Source organism: Perca fluviatilis, chromosome 6 (assembly GCF_010015445.1).
Source record: "Perca fluviatilis chromosome 6, GENO_Pfluv_1.0, whole genome shotgun sequence".
Taxonomy (NCBI): Eukaryota; Metazoa; Chordata; class Actinopteri; order Perciformes; family Percidae; genus Perca; species Perca fluviatilis.
This window is the reverse complement of record NC_053117.1, coordinates 10,985,158-11,008,901: the sequence shown is the minus strand read 5'-3', so window position 1 is coordinate 11,008,901 and position 23,744 is coordinate 10,985,158. Positions and strand designations below refer to the sequence as shown.

The window sequence follows — 23,744 nt, the reverse complement described above, 5'->3', positions numbered from 1 at the left end:
TGCGTAAGTGGGTTACAAGAAGAAATTTTGGTTACACTTGAAGGTATCTACGTAAGAAGTCATGAACGTGTCATAAACATTATAAACAGTCATAAATGTTTATGACATAACGCTTCTTTTAGTAAGTGTTATTCGGTTTTTGTCATGACAAGTTATGGTTAGAGTTAGCGTTAGGGTTCATGACAGTGTCACTCTTATGTAGATACCTTCAAGTAAAGTGTTACTGAAATTTCTTAATATGAAAGGTTGAAGAATAAGCCCTTTGTTGTTGATTTGTTTGTTTTAATGTGATTTGTTGACTACAAGAAAAAATTGGAATATTCAGCCTTATTATTTAAAACAAATAAAAAATACTTTGCATTTACTATTAAAGATAATATAGGAAGTGCAGTTTCAGAGATTATTCAATAGAAGGTATTAGGCAAATTGCACAGTAAGAGCTCATATATTCCATACTGTGGTTAAAAGAAAATCCACTTTTAAATTATATTTACAGCATTTAGTCTAGGACACAGTTGTCTGGAAATCTGAAAATGACTGTCTTCAAAAAGATTCTACTCAACTTTCATAGGATAAAACAAATGTGGAGTCCAGTATTCTGATAGTCCAACCATCACCCTAATTCAGACTGAGACCCAGTAAGCTCAAGTAATAAAATTACAGCTCCAGTTTTGTGAGGGTGTAAGAAAAGAGAAAACATGTTTGATAATTTTTGATGCCTCAGGTATGGGTCCCCAGCATACCATGCAGATTGCAGAGCGTCTGTATACACAGGGCTACATCAGCTACCCACGTACTGAGACGACCCACTACCCAGAGAACTTCGACCTGAAGGGAACACTGGAACAGCAGACCAACAATCCCTTCTGGGCAGAGGAGGTGAGCACCACTGTGGGGTCAAGGATACAAAAAGGAATAATGTTCTGATACATTCAAGGCCAGCAGTTTTTTGTTTACAGAAACAGATTTATTGTCCATAGGCAGGCAGTTACAATATGTGGATTGAATGTGGATACATATCAATGTATGTTTCTAAAACATGTTTTACCCCTCCATCAGGTGAAGGCTCTGCTTTCAACTGGATTAAACCGACCCAGGAAAGGAACTGATGCTGGAGACCATCCACCTATCACTCCCATGCGTGCTGCCTCAGAACGGGAACTGGGTAAGTCATGCAACTAATTAGATAATAGATAATACATAATACATATCACCTCAGAGATCAAAAAGTAAGGGCAAGATATCAGCTGTCAAAATAGCCAAAATTTAATTGTACATGATGTACTGATGACAGAATTATATACCATATTTTGTTGTTTTTAGTGTTTGTGTGTTTTTAACGCTCTCTCTTTCTTTCTCTCTCTCTCTCTCTCTCTCTCTAAATCACAAAACCACACGCCATATTTTTGCCATATTCACATGCTTTTCAACAGTCCCTACTTATGGCATGTTCTTTTTTTCTCCTTACATTCCGGCTGCAACAATAATTTTTGCACATACATCTTACAAAACCAATACTGAAATGAAATCCTACTAATAAAACAAACTTTATATTATCATTGCAGTAGCAGAGGCATTACAGGCATCCACCTCTTTACGAATTTCGGCTTCTCAAGCCGTAAGGCATATGTGATTTTTTTATTTATATATTATTATTATTATTATTATTATTTTTTTTTTTTATTCGTACAGCTCCCATACCCTTTGGTCCAAACATTATACGTTGGGGGTTATACACTTGATGGCTGCTGCTAACATGATATGTATAAATATGCCTTATCTCTGCTAAGACACAACACGGTCTGGTAGCACACCTAGGAGAACCACTGTAGGGTCTTTGGACCTCCTTCCTCCCTTAATCTTGGGCATGACCACAGAATATTACCAATGTGCTGTCCACTGTTTGGTGCTTTTTATTGTGTATAGCAGTGTTTCCTCTATGTTGATAGCATAGTGGCAGTGCGCCACGGTAAAATTTCCAGCGCCACGGTATCAGAAATAGGGCAGACGCACAACAGGGTTTCCGCTATGTATACCACGCACCACCTTTCCTTCGGCTGTTTATGAAAAGTGATAAAGTCGTAGAGCTTTCTGCTCTACTGAACTCAAGCGAACTGTCATTCGCTCTCTCTCCCCCTAGGGTGAGCAGAGCAACTGGAACAGTGACAGGACGTCATCACTCGCGAAGTCATGGCAACCAAATAAACAACAGGGCGAGTACTACTTCACTCAATAAGTGATAAACATTGACGAAAGCCGCAACATGAAATCCGCACTCACGCGGGTCCAGTGAAATTTGACAGCTATAGTTATAAGTGTTGGGCACGCTGACTTTGATGAATTTACTGTTTATCAGATCCCTGATGAGACAAGAAGCTAATGTTAGCTAACGCTGCTGTGACGGCCCCTCTGCCTCTGACTCCCGTTGCAGGAGAACGCTGTATTCCTCCGACACGCTGTATTAACGTAGCGGGTATAAGTTAGCAGCAGGTTTGATATTCGCAGCATATTCGTTTTCGACCTACCCCCATTCAGTGTCTTCAATAAAATTCCACTACATTACTAGTGTAGTATGTTGAGGACAGCTTAGGACACTTTGTCAAAAAAAAAAATCACAATGGTATTTGTTGTCGCTACCGATTTACAAGCGAAAACAGCACTTCAATCTATGTTCCGGCTGTTGGCTGAGTTAGGGACCGTCTACAAATTACATTACTCAGGCTGGTGACATAGACTACTGGGATTCTTTCAGGAAAGAAATCACCAAAAATCAACAAAAGTACATTTTCTCATTCTGATTGCTGTAGTACTTGCCAATGGCAGGCTACTACTTACTACAGGTCATATTTTTGTCATATGTCACATTATAGTGAAACAGGAAGGAATTAAAAGTTTAAAATATTCACCAAAAATCAACCAAAAGACATTTTCTCATTCTGATTGCTGTAGTAGCTGCCAATGGTGGACTGCTAGTTACTACACATCATATTTTTGTCATATGTCACATTATAGTGAAACAGGATGGAATTAAAAGATTAAAATTATCACCAAAAATCAACCAAAAGACATTTTCTCATTCTGATTGCTGTAGTACTTGCCAATGGCAGGCTACTACTTACTACAGGTCATATTTTTGTCATATGTCACATTATAGTGAAACAGGAAGGAATTAAAAGTTTAAAATTATCACCAAAAATCAACCAAAAGACATTTTCTCATTCTGATTGCTGTAGTACTTGCCAATGGCAGGCTACTACTTACTACAGGTCATATTTTTGTCATATGTCACATTATAGTGAAACAGGAAGGAATTAAAAGTTTAAAATATTCACCAAAAATCAACCAAAAGACATTTTCTCATTCTGATTGCTGTAGTAGCTGCCAATGGTGGACTGCTAGTTACTACACATCATATTTTTGTCATATGTTACATTATAGTGAAACAGGATGGAATTAAAAGATTAAAATTATCACCAAAAATCAACCAAAAGACATTTTCTCATTCTGATTGCTGTAGTACTTGCCAATGGCAGGCTACTACTTACTACAGGTCATATCTTTGTCATATGTCACATTATAGTGAAACAGGAAGGAATTAAAAGTTTGAAATATTCACCAAAAATCAACCAAAAGACATTTTCTCATTCTGATTGCTGTAGTAGCTGCCAATGGTGGACTGCTAGTTACTACAGGTCACATCTTTGTCATATGTCACATTATAGTGAAACAGGAAGGAATTAAAAGTTTAAAATATTCACCAAAAATCAACCAAAAGACATTTTCTCATTCTGATTGCTGTAGTAGCTGCCAATGGTGGACTGCTAGTTACTACACATCATATTTTTGTCATATGTCACAGTATGTCATATGTAGTACTTGCCAATGGCAGGCTACTACTTACTACAGGCAATATTTATTAAAAAAATATGACCTGTAGTAACTAGCAGCCCACTATTGGCAGCTACTACAGCAATCAGAATGAGAAAATGTCTTTTGGTTGATTTTTGGTGAATATTTTAAACTTTAAATCCCTCCCTGTTTAACAAAAAAAAAAAAAAAAAAAAAAAAAAAATATGAAAAAAATACTACCTGTATGTAAGTAAGTACTACAGCAATCAGAATGAGAAAATGTACTTTTGTTGATTTTTAGTGAATATTTTAAACTTTTAATTCCATCCCGTTTCACTATAATGTGACGTATGAAAAAGATATGACCTGTAGTAACTAGCAGCCCACTATTGGCAGCTACTACAGCAATCAGAATGAGAAAATGTATTTTGGTTGATTTTTGGTGAATATTTTAAACTTTTAATTCCTTCCTGTTTCACTATAATGTGACATATGACAAAAATATGACCTGTAGTAACTAGCAGTCCACCATTGGCAGCTACTACAGCAATCACAATTTACTTTTGTTGATTTTTGGTGATTTCTTTCCTGAAAGAATCCCAGTAGTCTATGTCACCAGCCTGAGTAATGTAATTTGTAGACGGTCCCTAACTCAGCCAACAGCCGAAACATAGATTGAAGTGCTGTTTTCGCTTGTAAATCGCGACAACAAATACCATTGTGATTTTTTTTTGACAGTGTCCTAAGCTGTCCTCAACATACTACACTAGTAATGTAGTGGAATTTTATTGAAGACACTGAATGGGGGTAGGTCGAAAACGAATATCCTGCGAATATCAAACCTGCTGCTAACTTATACCCGCTTATTAACGTTACTGTTTTAAAATCGTTTTCCAGGTTAGTGGGGGTGCATACCGCTCAAATCCAACATGAAAAACGTAGCTAGTAATGTTCACTCAGCGTTTAGTTTTGTTGTTAAAGGGGTGATAGAATGATTATATAGGGTATTTCACACTGTTCCTTATGGTCTCCTAATGGGGTATGTAACATTGGTTGGGCTGAAAATGGTCTGGTTGATATTTTATGGGCCCTTATGCATCCCTGTGTTTTGGCCCTATTTGTAACAAGAGCTTTTCTTCCAAATATGGTATGGTCATGAATATTTAGATGAGCTGCGCGCTGATTGGTTGAGCGACTTGCCATACGCAGACATTAGAGATGCGCGCTGATTGGTTGAGCGAATCCCCAATACACATACATTAGAGAAGCGACAGAATCTCATATTCCAGACACTGCAATGTTTCATTACCAAATTCACTTCTGAGACTTTTTTAAGCGAGAAATCAACTATATAAAGCTCAAATATGGGCCGTTTTACAAAAATTGATGGCTAATTGCAAATTTGGTAAGACGTGTCGGACTTTAGGAGCTCCACACAGTCTGACGAGAACGACAGCCTGCTGGGCTCCATACCCAGCGCGAAAGTCACCCTTGGTGGGACTGTACTGCATCCGGGGGCTCCGCGGCCGGCCGGCGCGGCATAACTATATCTATAAATAATACATTTACGGTTTTGAATGTCCCAATGTCTTATAAAGCTAACCGTTGTGTCCGATTTGATTTTAAGGCATTTTAATGAAACGGCGACGTCTTTGAGGACAAGCAGCTGCTTGCTATATGTCCCATTCTTTACAATGGGGAAATACCGCAGCTTGCTAGCTACACTTCGCCATAACTAAATTATATTTACTGTTTGAATTTTACGTCCGCCACTTATACAACACATTCCCCAATGTCTTATAAAGCTAACCGTTGTGTCCGATTTGATTTTAAGGCATTTTTTACATGAACGCGCGGTCTTTTGTAGGACGAGCAGCTGCTTGCTATATGTCCCATTCATTACAATGGGGAAATACCGCGCTAGCTAGCTACACTTTGCCGCATAACTAAATTATATTTACAGTTTGAATTTCCGTCCCGCCACTTATACAACATCATTCCCCAATGTCTTATAAAGCTAACCATTGTGTCCGATTTGATTTTAAGGCATTTTTATGAACGCAAAGGCGTCTTTGTAGGACGAACAGCTGCTTGCTATATGTCCCATTCATTACAATGGGGAAATACCGCAGCTTGCTCCTCGCGTACCACTAAGTAAAGCATATTTACAGTTTGAATTTCGTACGGCATGAATATTACAGGTTCCTCAAGGTCTTAAAAAGCTTAGCTACTACTTGTCCGATTTCGGATTTCAATTGAATGTATTTTTGTGAATGTCAGAGTTAGGAGGAGGCTAGCTAGCTCTCATTGATGGACTCCATCTCACCGCGGATCTATCAATGAGACTCGCGGACAAGAGGCGTTTATTTTCCCGATTGTTTGTTTAAATAACTCAACACACATACCCATTATAAGATTAACTGGAACCTGCGGGCTGCGGTAAAAGATTGCGGGCCTAACAAGCTCGGCGATGTAGCAACCCAGGCAGCACCAACACCGGCACTAAACTCCGACACACAGTCGGAGAAAATTTGCAATTAGCCATCCATTTTCGTGTAACATGGCGCCCCCATATTCGAGCTTTATATGGTTGGATTTCTCGCCAAAAAATTTCAGAAGTGAATTTTGTAATGGAATAGCAGAGATCTGCGTGACCTAGCTAGATTCAGAAGACTACCTGATCTCAGGTCAGTTGTGTAGCCTATGTAAATTTTGGGGCGTGACTGTTCTCTTAAGGTTCCGGATTTTGAGACGCTTGCGCAAGCAACTCAGCTTTGTTGGGATTCGCCCGTTTTCAGAGGCAGTTTCAAAATATGAGATTTTCATAATAAAGGGGTGTCAGTGGGATTTTGAGCTTCTATGTATGTCCTATTTACCCACCAAACTGTCGTTATTCAACTATGACAGGGTAAAATCGGTTTTGCATTCTATCACCCCTTTAAACTGTGTGTAAAATGAGCGGTGACGTTAAATCACCCTACGGTACTGTATTTTGCTGGATGTTTTCAAGGTAACGGTCGGCAGCTAACATTGGCAGATAAGTCCGTACACTGACGCGCTGAAAAAAATTCTAGAGGAAACACTGGTGTATAGTGTAACTGTACATGACAAAGCATGTTTTAAAGACATTTTACACTGATCAGCAGAACATGTCTTAATTGATTAAAGCATTGATTTACCCAGATTTTTTCCACTTTACTTTCCTTGTTTTTATTAGTTTTGAGATTTCTGCCTCCACCCCAATACATATAATTTGTTATTGATTTTTAGTCATGTGTACACACTAGAAGTCGTCCTTCAGGATAGACTGTCTGAAAATCTCCGCTATTACACCCCATATTTAAATGATTAATGTGTCCCCCCTCTCTATGACTGCTGGCTTTTCACTTCGTATTCGAGTGTGGCCGTTTGGAACAACTACAAACAATTTGGCCTTCCGATGTGGTCGGGCAACGACACGCCCTGACCTTTAAATTCTTCCATGGACACCTTCATGTTTAGCCTCTAACCCAAGTTCTTCCTCTTCTGCTATTCCACAGGAAGTGATGGCTGGCGGCTATACGATTACATCACACGGCATTTCATTGCCACTCTCAGTCAGGATTGCAAATACCTACAGACCACCATAGACTTCAACATTGGCACAGAGGCCTTCTCATGTAGTGGCAAAACCCTAATATCACCAGGTAAAGCCAGCTGGGCACACATTCAGCTTGCCTCTTGAGTACCAAGCTGCTGTAGCAGCAAGAATTAAGCGGTAATTTGAAAACCGTTAGATCCTTAATCCCTTACAAAGTTGTAAAAACTCTACTGTACTTGGCCTTAGTAAAAGGATGGAAAGGTTAAATATTGCTGCTAGGGCTGTCAAAGTTAACACGTTAATATTGCGTTGAAATTTCTGTAATGCCACTGTGCTGCAGTTTTATAAAGTGTGATAATTCTAATAATAATAGTTCTTATACTCCTACAACTGAACATCCAGTAATTGCCATTTTCCTTTGTGTGAAGGCAAATTGTTACCAGTGGTGTTTTTGCAACGTCAGTGTAGAGGATTACTTCAGTAATATCTGCTGCTTCGCATTTGACACAGACCTGCGCTCGCTCACCGGAGCAGCTTGGAGTCTGTGGCACTAGTACCAGTACTGGCACAGCAGCCTTCATGATAGATTGGCTTGACAGAGTGGTGACTACAGACAGAGGGCTGCATAAACAGGAGAGGAAATTCATTTTCACATGTCAGACTTTAACAGATTTACCGGTTAAAACCGTTAAGTACTGATAAAGGAAACACTGCTATGAGGGTTTTTGGACAATATTTGTCATGGTTTTGTTGGTGTCAATGAATTTCCAATAACAAATATACAGTAGATACATTTGCATAAATCAAGCATATTCGTTCATTCCCATGTTAATACAAGTATTAAACGTGACAAATATCCCCTTAAGGTACATTTTGAACAGAGAAATAATCGTGATTAAATATTGTAATCGACTGGCAGCCCTAATTGCTATATCACACATATATTAGACATAGGTTTGTAGTCCTAGTTGATTTGCTCAGTTTAATTAATTTTTTTCACTTTTAAGAGGTTGCTTGTGACCAACTGCAAAGACTAAAAACAAGGCATTACCTGCAAAGATCAGGGTTTGGGCGACCATTACATCACAGGCATTACAGAATTTATATTATAATATATTATATTTATATTATATAAAATGAAAAAAGAAAGTCTTGAGCTGGTTTAAGAAGGATGACTGCACTTGTTTCATGATATGTAATGATGGGTTTATGAATAAATGCATTTTAAATGCAAATTCTATTCCCAGGTTACACAGCAGTGATGCCGTGGCAGGGAATTCCTCTTGAAGAGGCAATGCCAGCTTGTGAGCGTGGAGAAACATTCACAGTAGACGAGATTAAGCTTTTGGAAAAGCAGACCAGCTCCCCAGACTACCTGACCGAGGCCGAACTCATCACCCTCATGGAGAAACATGGCATTGGTATACCTCAGCACTTTCTGTTTAATTGTAAGAAAGGAAGCAGCCTTTGCAAAGTGCTGGCCTCAAGGTGTTGCTACAATTATTATCTTGGGTTTAAACATGAGCACAGCAGAACTTCAGATTGTTTTTATTCCATCTGTTTTGTACATTCTTCCAGAGAAATGCATGTATTCCAACACGGTCTCACGGCAGTTCGTGAAATGGTCACTTTGTTTTAATCTATTGATTCGTATTCACAGGGACGTTTTTCTTGTTTTTTTTTCGTGGTGGCCAGCACGAAATGGTCTATACAGAGATGGGCGCCTCATGCGCCGGGAGATGGCCGTGGGGGACGCGCGACAATAACGGGATGGCGAAGGTTGGGTTTAGGAAAAAAACAACAGGGAAAGGACGCCTCACACGCCGGGACACGGCCGCGGGGGATGCGCAACAATAATGGAATGGCAGAGGTTGGGTTAAGGAGAAAAACAACGGGGAAAGGACGCCTCACACGTTGCAGGACACGGCCGCGGGGGATGTGCAACAATAACGGGATGACGGAGGTTGGGTTAAGGAAAAAAACAACGGGGAAAGGACGCCTCACACGTTGCGGGAGACAGCCGCAGGTAACACGCGACAATAACGGGACGGTTAACGGGGAAACAAAACGCCACACGCGGGACGTGATCCCCGGCCTCCGGGGTGAAAGTCCGGAATTGTTTGACCCATCCGCGGATTTTCGGCATTTCATATTACTCACTACCATAGTCATGCTGTGACCACGACATATGCTTTCCATTTAAATACATTAGTTAACATTTTCGTGCTGGCCACCATGAAAAAAACAACAAAAACATCCCTGTGAACACAAATCATGTATTCAGAACCTTTTTTCAACAAACTTATCTTATCACTTAATACATGGTCAGGATATCTTCATATATTTTGCTTAGGTCTTATATGGACTCAGGATGCAAAACAAAAACAAAATAACTGTGGTGACAAACTGATGCCCTTCTCTGAGGCATCCCTCTCTTGGTCACCTACACTAATTAAAAACTAGTCAGACATTCTCTGCTGAATAGATTTTTTTTCTGGCCTTTGTATGTGCAATTAGTATTAGTTATTAAGTCAATACTCACAACTTGATGCAGGTCTTTATTAAGCATTATTGTTTTAATAGGACCTGCATGACAACATTCATCTGCCAATTGATAATACTAATAATTAACAGTTTTACAGATGTCGGCTTCTGTCCTCCACCCTCCAGGTACTGATGCCAGCATCCCTGTCCACATAAACAACATCTGCCAGAGGAACTATGTGACTGTAGAGAATGGACGCAAGTTGAAGCCAACCAACCTAGGCATTGTCCTGGTACATGGCTACTACAAGACAGGTCATTTACCTTATATTATTCTACATTCTATGACATGTATATGGGATTTGTGGCTGTGTGGTCGCACTTTTCTAGAACATTGCTAAATCATATCTGAACACTGTGTCAACAGATGCAGATCGTCCCATATAATCAATCCTTTGGGACATGGGACCAGACAGAACAGTTAATTAAATTTCATGAGCCACATTATTAGTGAGAATTGAAATTTGTGAGTGGCTTTTGTAGAATGCTATTACAGTGTTTCCCTTGAGGGCAAAACAGCATAACCGATCTGGCACAATATGTTCTGAGGCTTGTACTGCGAGCAAGATCAACATGCCCTGGATTTATTTCAGTTACCCGGCTTCACCTAACCTTACAACCGCGGTCCCGCATAAGCTGTATCACGACGCTGGTTATCAACTAGTTCAATCAACCCAGGGTTTCCCAATCCAGCGACGCGCGCGTTCACATAAAAGAGGCGGTGTTTGCACAGCATGACCAATTGCAAACATCTACAGAGCCACATATTTTACATAAGAAGTATAATTCTACATAAATATGAATAACACAAACACGGTTTTACGAGCAAAACACAATACAGTCACTGCTTCCTAAAACAGGAAGGAAAGCTGGCAAAAAATAGACGCTGTAAATGCGTAAATCAGTGCTTATCGATATCACTTCCCCATTAGTCAGGCACAAGATCTGACCATAATTACACTTGTGCTTTCCATAAAGTGTCGTTGCTTTAGCCTATTATTTCAGTAGCAACAAGTCATCCACCATCATGATACACAAAACCCTGGGTTGAACCTGAAGTTACCTCGTTAGCGCCAAATCTTGCTTCGTAGTCAGGCCTCTGGTCCAGCTCACCTAAAAACACAAAAACACACAGTTGCCTCGTTCATGGATTTTTTTTTTTTTATGTATGGCCTGGCGCAGGTTCCACGGTACTATTATAGTGGAAACACTGTATTAAAACACCAATGATTGGCTTTCTGTGCGCTTTGCAGATGCAGAGCTTGTGCTGCCCACCATACGTAGTGCTGTGGAGAAGCAGCTAACCCTTATCTCTCTGGGTAAGGCGAACTACCAGCAAGTCCTGCAGCATACGCTGGATATCTTCAAGAGGAAGTTTCACTACTTTGTGGATTCCATCCCCAGTGAGTTTACTGCAGCCACAGGAGAAAAGTGTCACAATTTCCTTCAAGGGTTTTTCTGCAAAAAGGGCAACATTGTGTAAATCCTAGTGACAATGGGCTTTTAAAATTTATAACAAGGATTCAATTACATCATCATTAATCTAGTCTCGCTTTGCCAGACCACCCACAGGCTGCTGATCGGAGGAGGGTCTGGCTACTCCACATAGCATTCCGGGATGGGAGAAAAACATGCTCTGGTTTATTGCCATTTCTTTAATCACAATCACAATCGTCAATCGCTAAACTCCTCACGGAGCTGCTGTAAAATAGTAGTGCAAGAGAAAAGTCAGATTGGACAGATAGTCTAGCTGTCTCAATTTACCATGCAGAGATCTGAGGAGTAGTCAATCATAGTCCTTATAAATCCACCAGAGTTTAAAATTCCAACACAACTGATTGATGGACATTTACCTAATGTAATGTAAAGACTCAATTGACTCAAATTATAGATAATACATGAAAGCATTTCTGCTTCACCTGTAGCTGTAAATAACATAACAGACAATAAGTACTCTACTGATAGTACAGGTAAGGTACTACAATTTAACACAACTGAATGGGACATTTGTATTTCACTAATGTGATGTTTCCCTCCAACTTTACCCACTCTAAACACTAATGTAACCCCTATATTGGTTAAATTCACCTATGCTCTAGGTTCGTAAAGAGCTAAGGAACATACACTGTAATAACCATAAATGAAAGCGCACAGACAACAAGGTAAATTGAAAAATGAAACACTTTGTAGCTTAAATTTGCAGGTAATAACTCAAACATTTGAATAACATAATGAAAATAAAAAATGGCCTTAAACGTCTTTAGTTTTGTCTATAGTCTGTAAAATCTGTTTTGCGGTCACTTTCGATGTCTGTTTCATCAATCCACTGTCTGTAGTTTGTTAAATGTCTGTTACTGTTCCTGGGGCAGTTTCTTTTGATAAGTGCATCCTGTAGATGTGTGGAGCAGTCCTGGTGACTGTCACCACCCTACCACCAGGTGGAGTATTTGATGAGTCACTTCTTCATTCCAGATGGAATCACCCTGGTAGGATTGATAGGAATGGATCTTCAAAACTGGTTCTGACTCTGTCCATTGTTGAACAATATTTTTGTACTTAATCATAACAGCGAAACATAAGCATCGCATATACTATAATACTTCAGGGTTTCCCGCAGAAAATTTGTTAGTTAAGGTGGTAGGGTGGGGATTGCCCACTCCGTCGGCACCACAGCTCTGCGTGCGCAGTTGGAGCTCTGCTCTCCGTCAAGATGCAGAGACGTCAGATATTCTCGGATACCAAAATTTGCCACTGTTTGATTTAAAGTGAATCCGTCCTCGGTAGTACCGACGTTATTTGTTCAGTACCCAACCCTAGTAATGAGTGAAGTTACATGGCATTTTATTTTGTTTGAGTTTTAACTTGTCCAGTGGGGCAAGTAAATTTCTCTTACACTTGCCCTACAAAAAAATCCACTTGTCCCAGACAAGCCTTAATGTCGAGCTCTGTCACATATTTAAATTTTGTAAAAACTGATTGTTTTCCAGTTCATGGCACATTTTTTATTTTAATTTTCGATGCGTTCTGCAGAGAAGGGAGACTGGCGTTGGTCACGGTTTGGAATGAAAGGGAAAAAACAGGAGAGAGTAACACGGCGTGTCTTCCTTGGCAGCCGCCTAAGCTGCAAAGTGCTGCGGGAAACCCTGTACTTAATGATTACATGTTTAGGCCTTGTGTTCCACTCTAGTTCGATAACTTAAAGTGGCTATATGTAATTTTCAGTTTGTGATGATGCTAGCAGCCGCTGACAAAAGTGGTAGTGTTTTTACCAGACCTGCTGTCATAAAGGTCTTTTCTTTACGGTGCTGTATTGCCTACTGTATTACCGAGTTAGCGTTACGGGCAGGTCCTACAGTTGCGATGAATGTTTTGCTCAGACAGAAAATCATTCATTTACAATAAACGAATAAGTTACAGATGCATCATTGCATTTCAAGTGTTTCATATGGTAACTTTGCCTACTTTGGATGTTTCGTGAGCTAAACCTGGTATCACTGTCACTGTGTCACGAGCCAAAGCATTAAGAGTTTGTTGGCAACCAACCTAATAATAACTTAGATTAAAATAGGGTATTTCGTGAAACCCACAGACGCTTTACACAAGTAACGTTACAGGGGGACAAGGGAAAAGAAAATAGTAGGCCAACACAGAGTAAAAGGAATAAAATGTCCCCGCTAAATGGAAGGGGGCGTAATTTAATGTCTGCTACTGACGCACAACCACGTAACGCATTTTAAAGTTATTTTATGAATTAAATAGACATATTACATACCTGAGGGCCATTTCGGGGTGGGTTTTGAATCATTTACAATCCCCAGTTGTCTCAATCTGTTGATAGCCCGATTGAGTGTGACTCGCATTATCGCCTTTTGTCTTTCACTTTCTCCTTTCCCTTTTATCTTTTAGTTCTTAGTTTAATGTCCTTCTTTTCTGTGATGGTCCTGCCCTATCAGCCATAACTACAGCAGATAACTTGTAAAATAACATTAAAATACAATTAGGCCTATATAAAGAAAAGGCTGGATACGTTAACACACGCTTTCCGGTGTTAGAAAGAAATCTGTGACACATCAGAATGTGTTACTGTAGCGCCGTCTACCTCCTGCAAATCATTGCAACTGCGTGGGAAAAATCAAACTCGGGGCAGAAGCCTTACTAAAAACTATAAAAATGGCGTTCTTTTTACTGTTAGTCTTGTTTGCTGTTTCTCTTTGAAAATGATTATACTGAACAATGTTGTATCTCTGTACCATTTGCTTTACTAACCGAAAGCTTATTGCTTTAATCCATTAACAATAAACAACTAAGGTGCTAACGTTAGGCCACATTTCCAACTTAATAAACATGCAGGCAACGTGATGCAGCACGCGCAACTAGCAACATAAGCATTATACAGCTAGCTTACCGAGATAGATGAAGAAGGAAAACGGGACATATCAAAATTCCGGTTGCTTCTTCTTTAGTTTCCTTCTCTTTTTTTAATAGTTTGATTGCGTTTTAACAACTCGCTTTTTAATGCTGTCAACTTTTTCCTGTTAATCGGTTTTCTTTGCTGCGGCTGCTGTCTTACAAGCACAGGTCCACTGTTTCACGCAATCGTGCAGGTGATTGACAGATCACCTGCACGATTGCAGGTGAAATACAGCTAGAGGTGGGACTTGACCAACGTATCTCTCTGAGTAGCTGATGCCTCCCCATTCGTTCAGATAAACAAAGCCACAGACATAAATACATAGGCTATTTTAACCACTTTCTGTCACTCCGTTACACCAAATTGATTTTAAATATTAGGCTACTATGTATTACAACCATGAGAAATACACTATGATGAAATAATGTCAGTGAGTGACTTTACAGGTGAAGTAGAAATGGTTTCAGGTATTATCTATAATTTGATTAAATTACATTACATTACTGAAATGTCCCATCATTCAGTTGTTCTTTACCAAAAAGTTCTTTCAAATTGGAGTACTCAATTTCTGTTATGACCAGTTAAACATATAAATACATTTTACAAAGTTTTCTCTGTTCTTCTTGCATAGATTTAAATGTTTTTTACTTAAAGCAAGCAATGACCACTTATAGTAACTTATGATCACATTATAATGCCTTATAGCAGTGATTATTATGCATTATAAAATTATTGTAATGTATTAAAATTATGAGAATTATAATACACTATGATCCTGGAAACAATATAGTAGTGAGTGATGAGTAATTATATAGTATTATGATAGTTGACCTTATAAGTCTTATAGTCATTATAAAAATGCTTGATATTGTGTTGTGATTATAGTTATAAAGCATTATGATTATTCATGGCTACTTAAAACTATATGTATAGAGCGTTATGAGCAGATTATAACCCATTATAATACATTATAGAGATGGGCTTCATAGAAAGTGTTACTGAAATTTTATTTAGAAAAATGTTAGTTTGATCCATTCCTATGCAACTTTTGCCCACAGTATCTGTCTGTTGTGTTTTACAGGCATGGATGAGTTGATGGAGGTCTCCTTCTCCCCAATTGCTGCCACTGGGAAGCCCCTGTCCCGCTGTGGCAAGTGCCACCGCTTCATGAAGTACATCCAGGTCAGCAGAACAGTCAAAACTAGTGTTAAAATTTGAAGAAAGCATGATTGCAGAACCCGTCATTTTAAGATATGAACATAGCAGGTGTTTGGTGGCTAAGGCAGTTCAGTTTAACATCACACAGGACAAGACAATGGAGTACCACTGTATTGGGTAATAGTAGATGCCAGGATACCTCTAAAGTGCCCACTTTAAAGTGATGGTTCGGAGTAATTTCACCCTAGGGTCCTTTGCACCATGACCTCGAGCCAAACACCCCCCCAGAAGCTTTTTTCACCTGGGTCGAACATTGGACGAGTTAGCGTTATCAGCTGAGTAGCTTAGTGCAGGCGCTAATGGATCCGAGAGTGGCTCTTGTACATTACCCCACTAATAATGCCCGAAATGATACCAAACTTCTACACTAGTACAAATAGGTTATGTACTCATAAAACGATGGATTGGAAAGTTTGCAACTACACCAGAAGTTTATGTAAATAACACTTGCCTGTTGGCTTCTCGTCTCTGCTGCTGCTGCTGCTAGAGTGCTTAGGGCCGTCAACAAATTACAACACTGAAAAGAGATGCAACAAAAATATGTATTCATTTAATGATTAAGTAAGGTAATGTCTCCAAACTTACCTCAATTATAACTTGTCTCCTGCTAGTTGTACTACAGCACTTACTTAAAAAAATAAGCTAAATTAATAAATATTTTTAAAGTGGGGTAAATGGATCGGGGGTATCTTAAAGTTGTCTTTTGATATATATTTGGTTTGCACTCTGCTCCAACAGGTTGTAATGTAAGTTTTAGAATCCAGCCGTCTTCGCCAAGAAATTGATCAGAAACCTTGTTAACATCTTGCATATACATTGTCACAATCAGGTGATTCTTTAGTCCACCCTTAAACACTCTGTAAAAGTTTTGTTACACTGTGTTGTTACACCTAAGTTTTTACTTCATCAAGGCACCATTTATGTTCCTTTCTGGACCACGTGATGTCTAGCTGTTGAGCTCTGGCCTTCAAAGTTCAGCTAAAAAAGACCTTTAAATGCTGTAGCTGACATGCTCCCTTTATTACCATATCCACCTGACGACAGAACCACTTTAAATTCATGAATGAATCATGAGGCTGCAGATATTTAGGTAAGTGTTATTGTCTCTGAATATATGTATAGTGGGTTGCGTGTGACTGTTAAGTGGGTTACAAGGTAACCCTTGTATGAAGTCCTCTAGGAGCCATGTAAGATATGTTCAAATTTGATTCATTCAATTATAAATTATTATTTTGTCTTCCACCAGCCATTTTTTGTTTTTTGCAGCATCCTGTGCCTTTTTTGGTAAGGTTACTTGGAACACTTAGCCCAGATTAGTTTTATTCTCCTTGAAAAAAGTTTAGTTTAATTTTTAAAGAATTATACCCAAAAAAATCGCAACTTAATTACATTAGACTTTTGCAACATTTATCGCAAGTTTTCAAAATCAGGCATTTTGTCCAAAATCCTGGAGGGAATAATTGCTAACATTAGCTAAGCTCCTAAGGGGTATGAGTGTTAACAGCAATTGTTTATTTTATCTACATATGCCAGATTGTAATTATATCAGTGATTATAGGTCAGACTGTTAAAGATATTCAAGCAGCAGCTGTCACTTGTTGCCATAACAACTCCAAACTTCCTGGGCTGTAGATGCCTCAAGCCAGAGATATTGAACATGCTCATGTTTCTGGCCCTAAATCTGCCTGAAAAAAACGCTGATTAAATAGCCTTTTTTGCTCACCGTCACCTTTTATTTCAGAGGACTATTTTTTTGTTTGTTTTATTATTATTTAAATTGTTAGTTGTTGTCACTTGTCCCTTTACCCGTTCATAGCAACAAAAATTACAAGGGGGGATACAGTTAGAAAAATAATAAATAAAGACACATGGTTTAGTTCATAGGCTGTGTGCTTGTGTTGTTACCAGGTCACATAACCATGATATAACCAAAATATGTATCCTGGAATTCATTCAGAACTTTAATTTCGAACTTTTCGGCCACTTGTACCAATGATCTAGTTCTTTTAGTCATGACCCAGCCTTTATAACCACAGGTGAGGGTAGGAATGAAAATTGACCAGTAGATTGATAGCTTAGCCTTCATGCTCAGCTCTTTTTTTCGTCCCAGCCATGCTGTAACGCAAATACAGTACCGCCCCTGCTTCTCGGGCCAATCTCCCACTCCATTGCCCCCTCACTTGCGAACAAAACCCTGAAGTACTCATTCACTACCTGCTGAAAATCATGGCTGCTGATTTAGAGGTGCTAATCCTCTTCCCATCCTTCACACTCGTCTGTGAACCAATCCAGTGAGTGCTGAAGGTCATGGACTGATGATGCCGATCAGGACCATATCATCTGCAAAAAGCAACGATGAGATCCCCAGCCCACCAAACCTCAACCTCTTCCCACCAGGACTACACCTCGTTATCCTGTCCATGAATATCACAAACAGGATTGGTGACAAAGCGCAGTCCTGGAGGTGGCCAACGCCCCACCTGGAACGAGTCAGAATTACTGCTGAGAACCCGGACACAGCTCTTGCTTTGGACGTACAGAGATCTGATAGCCCTGAGAAGGGATCTGCTCACTCCATACAGCACCTCCAGCAGTATCTTCTGGGGAACCCGGTCTTACGCCTTCTCTCTATATTCACAAAACGAATGTAGACCAGATGGGCATACAGGCCCCCTCAAGGATCCTTGCGAGAATGAAGTGCAGGTCTGTTGTTCCACGACCAAGATGGAATCTGCATTGTTCCACCTATCTGACTATCAGCCGAACCATCAATGATATTTAACAATATCATGGCTACATTAGACTGGGACATTATCATAGAATCTGTCATCTCAATTGCAGAAAAAGGGTATAGTCAATTATTTGTGCACTGAAACTTAAAGCTAGCATCTGGAGATGTGCACCACATTTGGTTACAATAGTGTTACATTTTGATTCATGACAGTTTATGTAAAATGGATCTTAAAGCTGGGCACTTAAATCTTTGCGTTGTGGGGCAGAAATTCCATATTAAGCATATTTTAATTCAAGTGGTCTGAGCAAAAAACTAGACTTTTGACTGTCCTCCTTGGCTCTGTTTTCAGGCTTTAAAAAAATCTGGCTTTTGACGGGAGACTTTGGCCAATTACAGGTCATTTAGAGATAGAGAGAGAGTTCCTTTGTTGAAGGTTCTGCTAACTGTGGCCAAAGGCTGCAGCTAATTCAAAGCTTTATTTTCCAGGGAGCAAACATTTGTTCTAAAAAAACAGTCATGAGAGCTGGTCTGCTGTGGTAAGCCTTTAGCCTAGCAAGAAAACCAGCTCGTTTGTCATGTTTATGTTTCCGCTCACACCGCATGTGTGTTCAAGCTGTGTTAAACTGCAAATAACTAAAACTACAACAGACACACTGAAGTTGGTGATAAGAACAGCCTCATTTTTCCTTTGAAAAGTGTCCACAGTACAAGGTCTCAGAGGTTGAATAGGTAAGGACCTGATGTTCAACCCTTGTTGTTTTAACTGTCCAGTCTGTAGGATGCACTTAAAAGTGAATAACCCTTGCATCACATCTGATCCTTATGTCTATCTACAGGCCAAGCCCAGCAGGCTCCATTGCTCCCACTGTGACGAGACCTACAGTCTTCCCCAGAATGGAGCCATCAAGCTGTACAAGGAACTCCGCTGTCCACTGGATGACTTTGAGCTTGTGCTGTGGACCTCCGGAGCCCGGGGCAAGAGCTACCCCCTTTGCCCGTACTGCTTCAGCAATCCACCTTTTAGGGACATGAAGAAAGGTAGGACAAAACTCTTACTACTCCTACTAATTACTCTTGGTAATTCTTATGGTTGTTACATATTGGCTAATTAGCTTGAATAGCTCTAACACTAGTAAATTCATTATTACTTTTTACAAGTTTGTTATATGATAATAAATAATGATAAAAAAGAAGTGGCAGTTCTGAATTGAATTGATCTGTATTTTAGGAATACTAGATTAATAATAAATAACTGACATTTTCTGTGTGGATTTTTTTAATCTTTGATTTTTAGAATTATACACGCTAAAGATGATATTATAATTTTAAGAGTAATATTTTCAGTAACAACACAGATCAAACCGTTTTTCTCAGGTGAAGTTGAATTCATCATCATGATGATGATGATGATGATGATGATGATGATGATGATGATGATGATGATGATCATGGTCACTCGAAACGAGTAGGTAGTAGAAACTAGTGGGTTTTTACATGGCTGTAGAGGCCGATCTGCGATCCACATATTTTGGTGCAGTGTGGGCAGGGGAAAGTGGAGGAAGTGAGTGGTGAAGGAGCCTTTGTCTCTTCCACATGGCGGGGCTCCATTTCATGGCGCACAGCTCCTTCCTTCACAGTTTTCTTCCAGCAGCATCTGTCCAAAGCAATGTGCTCCCAGTTGCTAAATGGAATTTGGAACTTCTAGGCTGATCTTAATATTGTCTTTGAATCATTTCTTTTGACCGCCGGGGCCCGACGAACTTCCTTCAACTGGGAGTATATATTGTCGGTTTTTGGAGAAAATTACTGTTGTCTTTTTTTTTTTTTTTTTTTTTTTTAAACCATTCAGAGGGAATTATTTCTACCGGTCATTCTGACCGGAGACGATTAGAATTTCCGGTCCTCATCTTTTCTTTTTTTTCTTCAGTCAATGACCGGTAATTACCAGACTAGATTAACAGAAACTCAGATACACACACTGGTGGGCCTGCACGCCTTCTCTCTGGGGCCCACTGCTGCCAAAGTAATTGTCTAGCGTCTTTTGAGTTTGGTGATCTTTTAGTAATCCCACTGCTGAAATGTACCTACTGAGCTCTCCCTCACTCACAGTGTGCGTCTGGAGGTAGGTACCAGGTTCAGTCCAGGAGCTGACTGTTTTGCCAAATTTACCAAGAATGAGGTGGTATGCAAATGTGCGAGGTGTTATGCAAATGTAATTGAGCTGCTCTCCTAGTAAATTAGGACCTGAATACACATAGATTGCGATCACAGACTCAATAAAAACCGTAACGCACATTTGCATACCACCTCATTCTTGGTAAATTTGGCGTTTAGTCTCAGTCTTGTAAAGCCTTCTGACATTCTGACCGTAATCTGCTTTTCCTAGGTATGGGATGCAATGAATGTACACATCCATCCTGTCAGCACTCTCTGAACTCGTTAGGCATTGGGCAGTGTGTGGAGTGTGATAGTGGGGTTTTGGTGCTGGATCCCATTTCTGGACCAAAATGGAGGATGGCCTGTAATAAGTGCAACGTTGTGGTGCACTTCTTTGAACATGCACACAGAGTGCAGGTAAGAAAATGGTCCTAGATTCTGACCTGTCAAGATATCTTATTTATGTGACCCAATTTCAAATACAATGTCTAAATAAAGCTGCAAGCAGTGATGAACGGGACATCGCACTTCCCAGCACGTCAGGGGTACTGGGGCGATACCTGGGCGATTTACTTTTACTTTATACTTTACTTTTTAAAAATTTTGCACACAGCCTCAGTGGAGCATGGGGAACAACTTTACCGGGTTCCGTGTAATTTGGAATAACTGTTGCCAAGATCAGCATTTATCGCGATTTTACGGGGAAATATCCCATCTCTAAATGGGAGTGTCCTAGGCCGTATGATTCAGCTTCATTCAAGGGGCGCGTGGATTTAAATTTAAATATGTGGGAGTTATAGACCAAAATGCGTCAACGTTTATAGTGCCCCTAATGGCCAATCTTCACCATATTTGGTCAACCGCCTCCGAGTGGCATGGTAAACAAGAATATTAAGTCTTGCGTTGATAGCATTTACTTCAGAAGAGATTTTTGAAAGTTTGTGTTTGGTAGCTAGCTAAAAAAACAAAGTTTATACAGTAATTAGCTAAATTTTTAACCGAGCAAAATTCTTTTAATACCTTTTTGTCATGAGGGTCGACAGATTCCTACGGTCTAGGAGGAGTTTAACATTTTTTTCCTAAAATGAAAAATGCATAAAATTCTAAATGGCTGACTTCATGGAAATGTGTCTGAAATTATGAGAGCAATGTGTAAATCTGGTGAATATTGAAGCAACTATATCCAAATAAAGGCCTTGCACGCATTAGGGGGGCGCTATGTAGCCCACTTACATGTATGGACCAAATCGCAATGCTCACAGGTTTTGATTTGTGCACCGATTTTTTTTTTGTGTGTATTCAAGTATACTAATACTAAAACTGATTAGGGGGCGCTATAGAGCCACCATACCACGCCCAAGCCTAAATGTGATCTCAGATTGAAGTATTTACTATTTTGAACATCGCTGCGCAATTTTGAGAGTTTTTGTGCATTCTATAGTCCTCAAACAGGTAGATATTTTTTTATTTATTAAAACAGGAAAGGATTAGACACAATCGGGCCTGGCTCAGTATAAAACTGATTTTCAGCAGGTTCCTGCTCTGCAGAACATAAATGGCACATATACAACAAAGCTCACACACTAGACAGCTAGAGACAACATACACACAAACCAAGATATCTATAGGTGTTTTGTAAAATGAAAACTAACGCACGATGGCCGACTTTGTCAGGCGAAAAAAATTCAAAAGAATGGTATATGTTCCTAAAGATGAGACCAATGTTACCATCAAATTTCATGAAGATCAAATAACCTTTTTGTAGACCATAGCGTGTGTTAAAGTTTACTTTAAGTGGCGCTATGGACTCCACTGCCCTTGTATTTATGTTGACTTGTTTTTTTATTTATTGTTTCAGCTGCTACAAATTGTCTTATGTGCTGCTTCGACGGTTCTTGTCTCTTCATGTAGGTTGCTCAGGAGAGCTGCGATGCCTGCGATGCCTCTCTGGTCGCCGTAGACTTCAACAAGACTCGCACTCCACTTCCTGCCGGCGAGACCCAACACACAGGCTGTGTTTTCTGTGATCTGGTCTTCCAGGACCTGGTGGAGCTCAAACATGCCACCATGAGGCACCGGGGTGGGGGGGCGAGAAGAGGACGGGGAAGGGGCAGGGGACGTCGTGGCAATCCTAAAAAACCTAAAGACAAAATGGCTGCCTTGGCAGCCTACTTTGTATAGTGTCTGTGCATAGTGTGTCCTTGTTATTTGTTGACAATAGTATGAAGGTGTATGTCAGTAAATGGACTTCTGTTTTTTCATGTGTATCTAATTACACTGAAGTAAAATATACATTTAAAAATCTTTTGATGTAAATGTTTTTTTCAGCATCGCTTAAAAAAAAAAAAAAAAAGAGTTCATACATATGGCAATTTAAAAAAACGTTTTCAGGAAAACCTAATAGAATTAAAGCGGTAAGCCGTGTTGGACGTGCCATCGCGCCTCTGCGCGCGTCAGGGTTACTGGCGGACGCCGCTCCTTGCGACCGTACATTTGCGTGACACTCAGACACCGCAAATTGTCACCAATGAAAAGGGAACTCTCTGCTGAGTTCAATGATACCTCACATAAGACTCTACATCAGGGGTCTCACTCAATTTACCTGGAGGCCGCTGGAGGCAGAGTCTGGGTGAGGCTGGGCCGCCTCAGGTTTTCCACAAGAAAAGCTTTGTTAAAAAAATTCCAATCTTCTCAAATCTCTTTATTTTTATTATTTATATTCTTTTATCCTGCCGCGTACTCATCATTTATTTTGTCAGAGAGAGAGACCTCATATTAACTCTCTAAGTGCCATTGACGTGTGTGTGTGTGTGTGTGTGTATGTATGTATGTATGTATGTATGTATATACATACATACATACATACATACATGCAGGGGTTAAATTGGGATTTGTTATGTGGGGGGCTCTTTCTAGGGGGGTACGGGGGGGGAAAAAAATTGATAAATAAACAGTTTTGTGCAAAGAAATGGAGAAATTGAGTCTTACATGATGTGCAAAACTGCCAGGTTAAGAGCCTACACTCTGAATTGTTGTAGTATCAACAGGTATTAGGGCATTTAGCATTTACATTACTGTTAATCAGTCATCACTTGATTACACATTGTATTACCTTGTTATGATATAAGAAGTGACCCATACAATGTGCCAAACATAATGTGCCACATGAAGAGACAGTGCAGCATGACCGTAGCAACAGCTGAGAAGATTTGGGTCTGTGGTGATCAGGTCCACCTCACACAAACTTCTTC

At 39.8% G+C, this 23,744-nt stretch overlaps 1 protein-coding gene across 2 annotated transcripts in view; it reads left to right on the top strand.

Annotated features, from left to right (window-relative positions):
• Nucleotides 1-22,797, top strand: part of top3b (DNA topoisomerase III beta) — a 105,858-nt gene extending 83,061 nt beyond the window's left edge. For both annotated transcript variants that reach the window (XM_039803630.1, XM_039803629.1), the window contains exons 9-18: nucleotides 725-879; nucleotides 1,060-1,165; nucleotides 7,389-7,535; nucleotides 8,677-8,850; nucleotides 10,100-10,228; nucleotides 11,227-11,376; nucleotides 15,466-15,566; nucleotides 19,173-19,374; nucleotides 20,723-20,910; nucleotides 22,405-22,797. In XM_039803630.1, coding sequence (XP_039659564.1) covers nucleotides 725-879; nucleotides 1,060-1,165; nucleotides 7,389-7,535; nucleotides 8,677-8,850; nucleotides 10,100-10,228; nucleotides 11,227-11,376; nucleotides 15,466-15,566; nucleotides 19,173-19,374; nucleotides 20,723-20,910; nucleotides 22,405-22,674 — 1,622 coding nt within the window. In that variant the 3' untranslated portion in view covers nucleotides 22,675-22,797. The remainder of the gene's footprint in view (nucleotides 1-724; nucleotides 880-1,059; nucleotides 1,166-7,388; nucleotides 7,536-8,676; nucleotides 8,851-10,099; nucleotides 10,229-11,226; nucleotides 11,377-15,465; nucleotides 15,567-19,172; nucleotides 19,375-20,722; nucleotides 20,911-22,404) is intronic.
• Nucleotides 22,798-23,744: the final 947 nt, after the last annotated feature.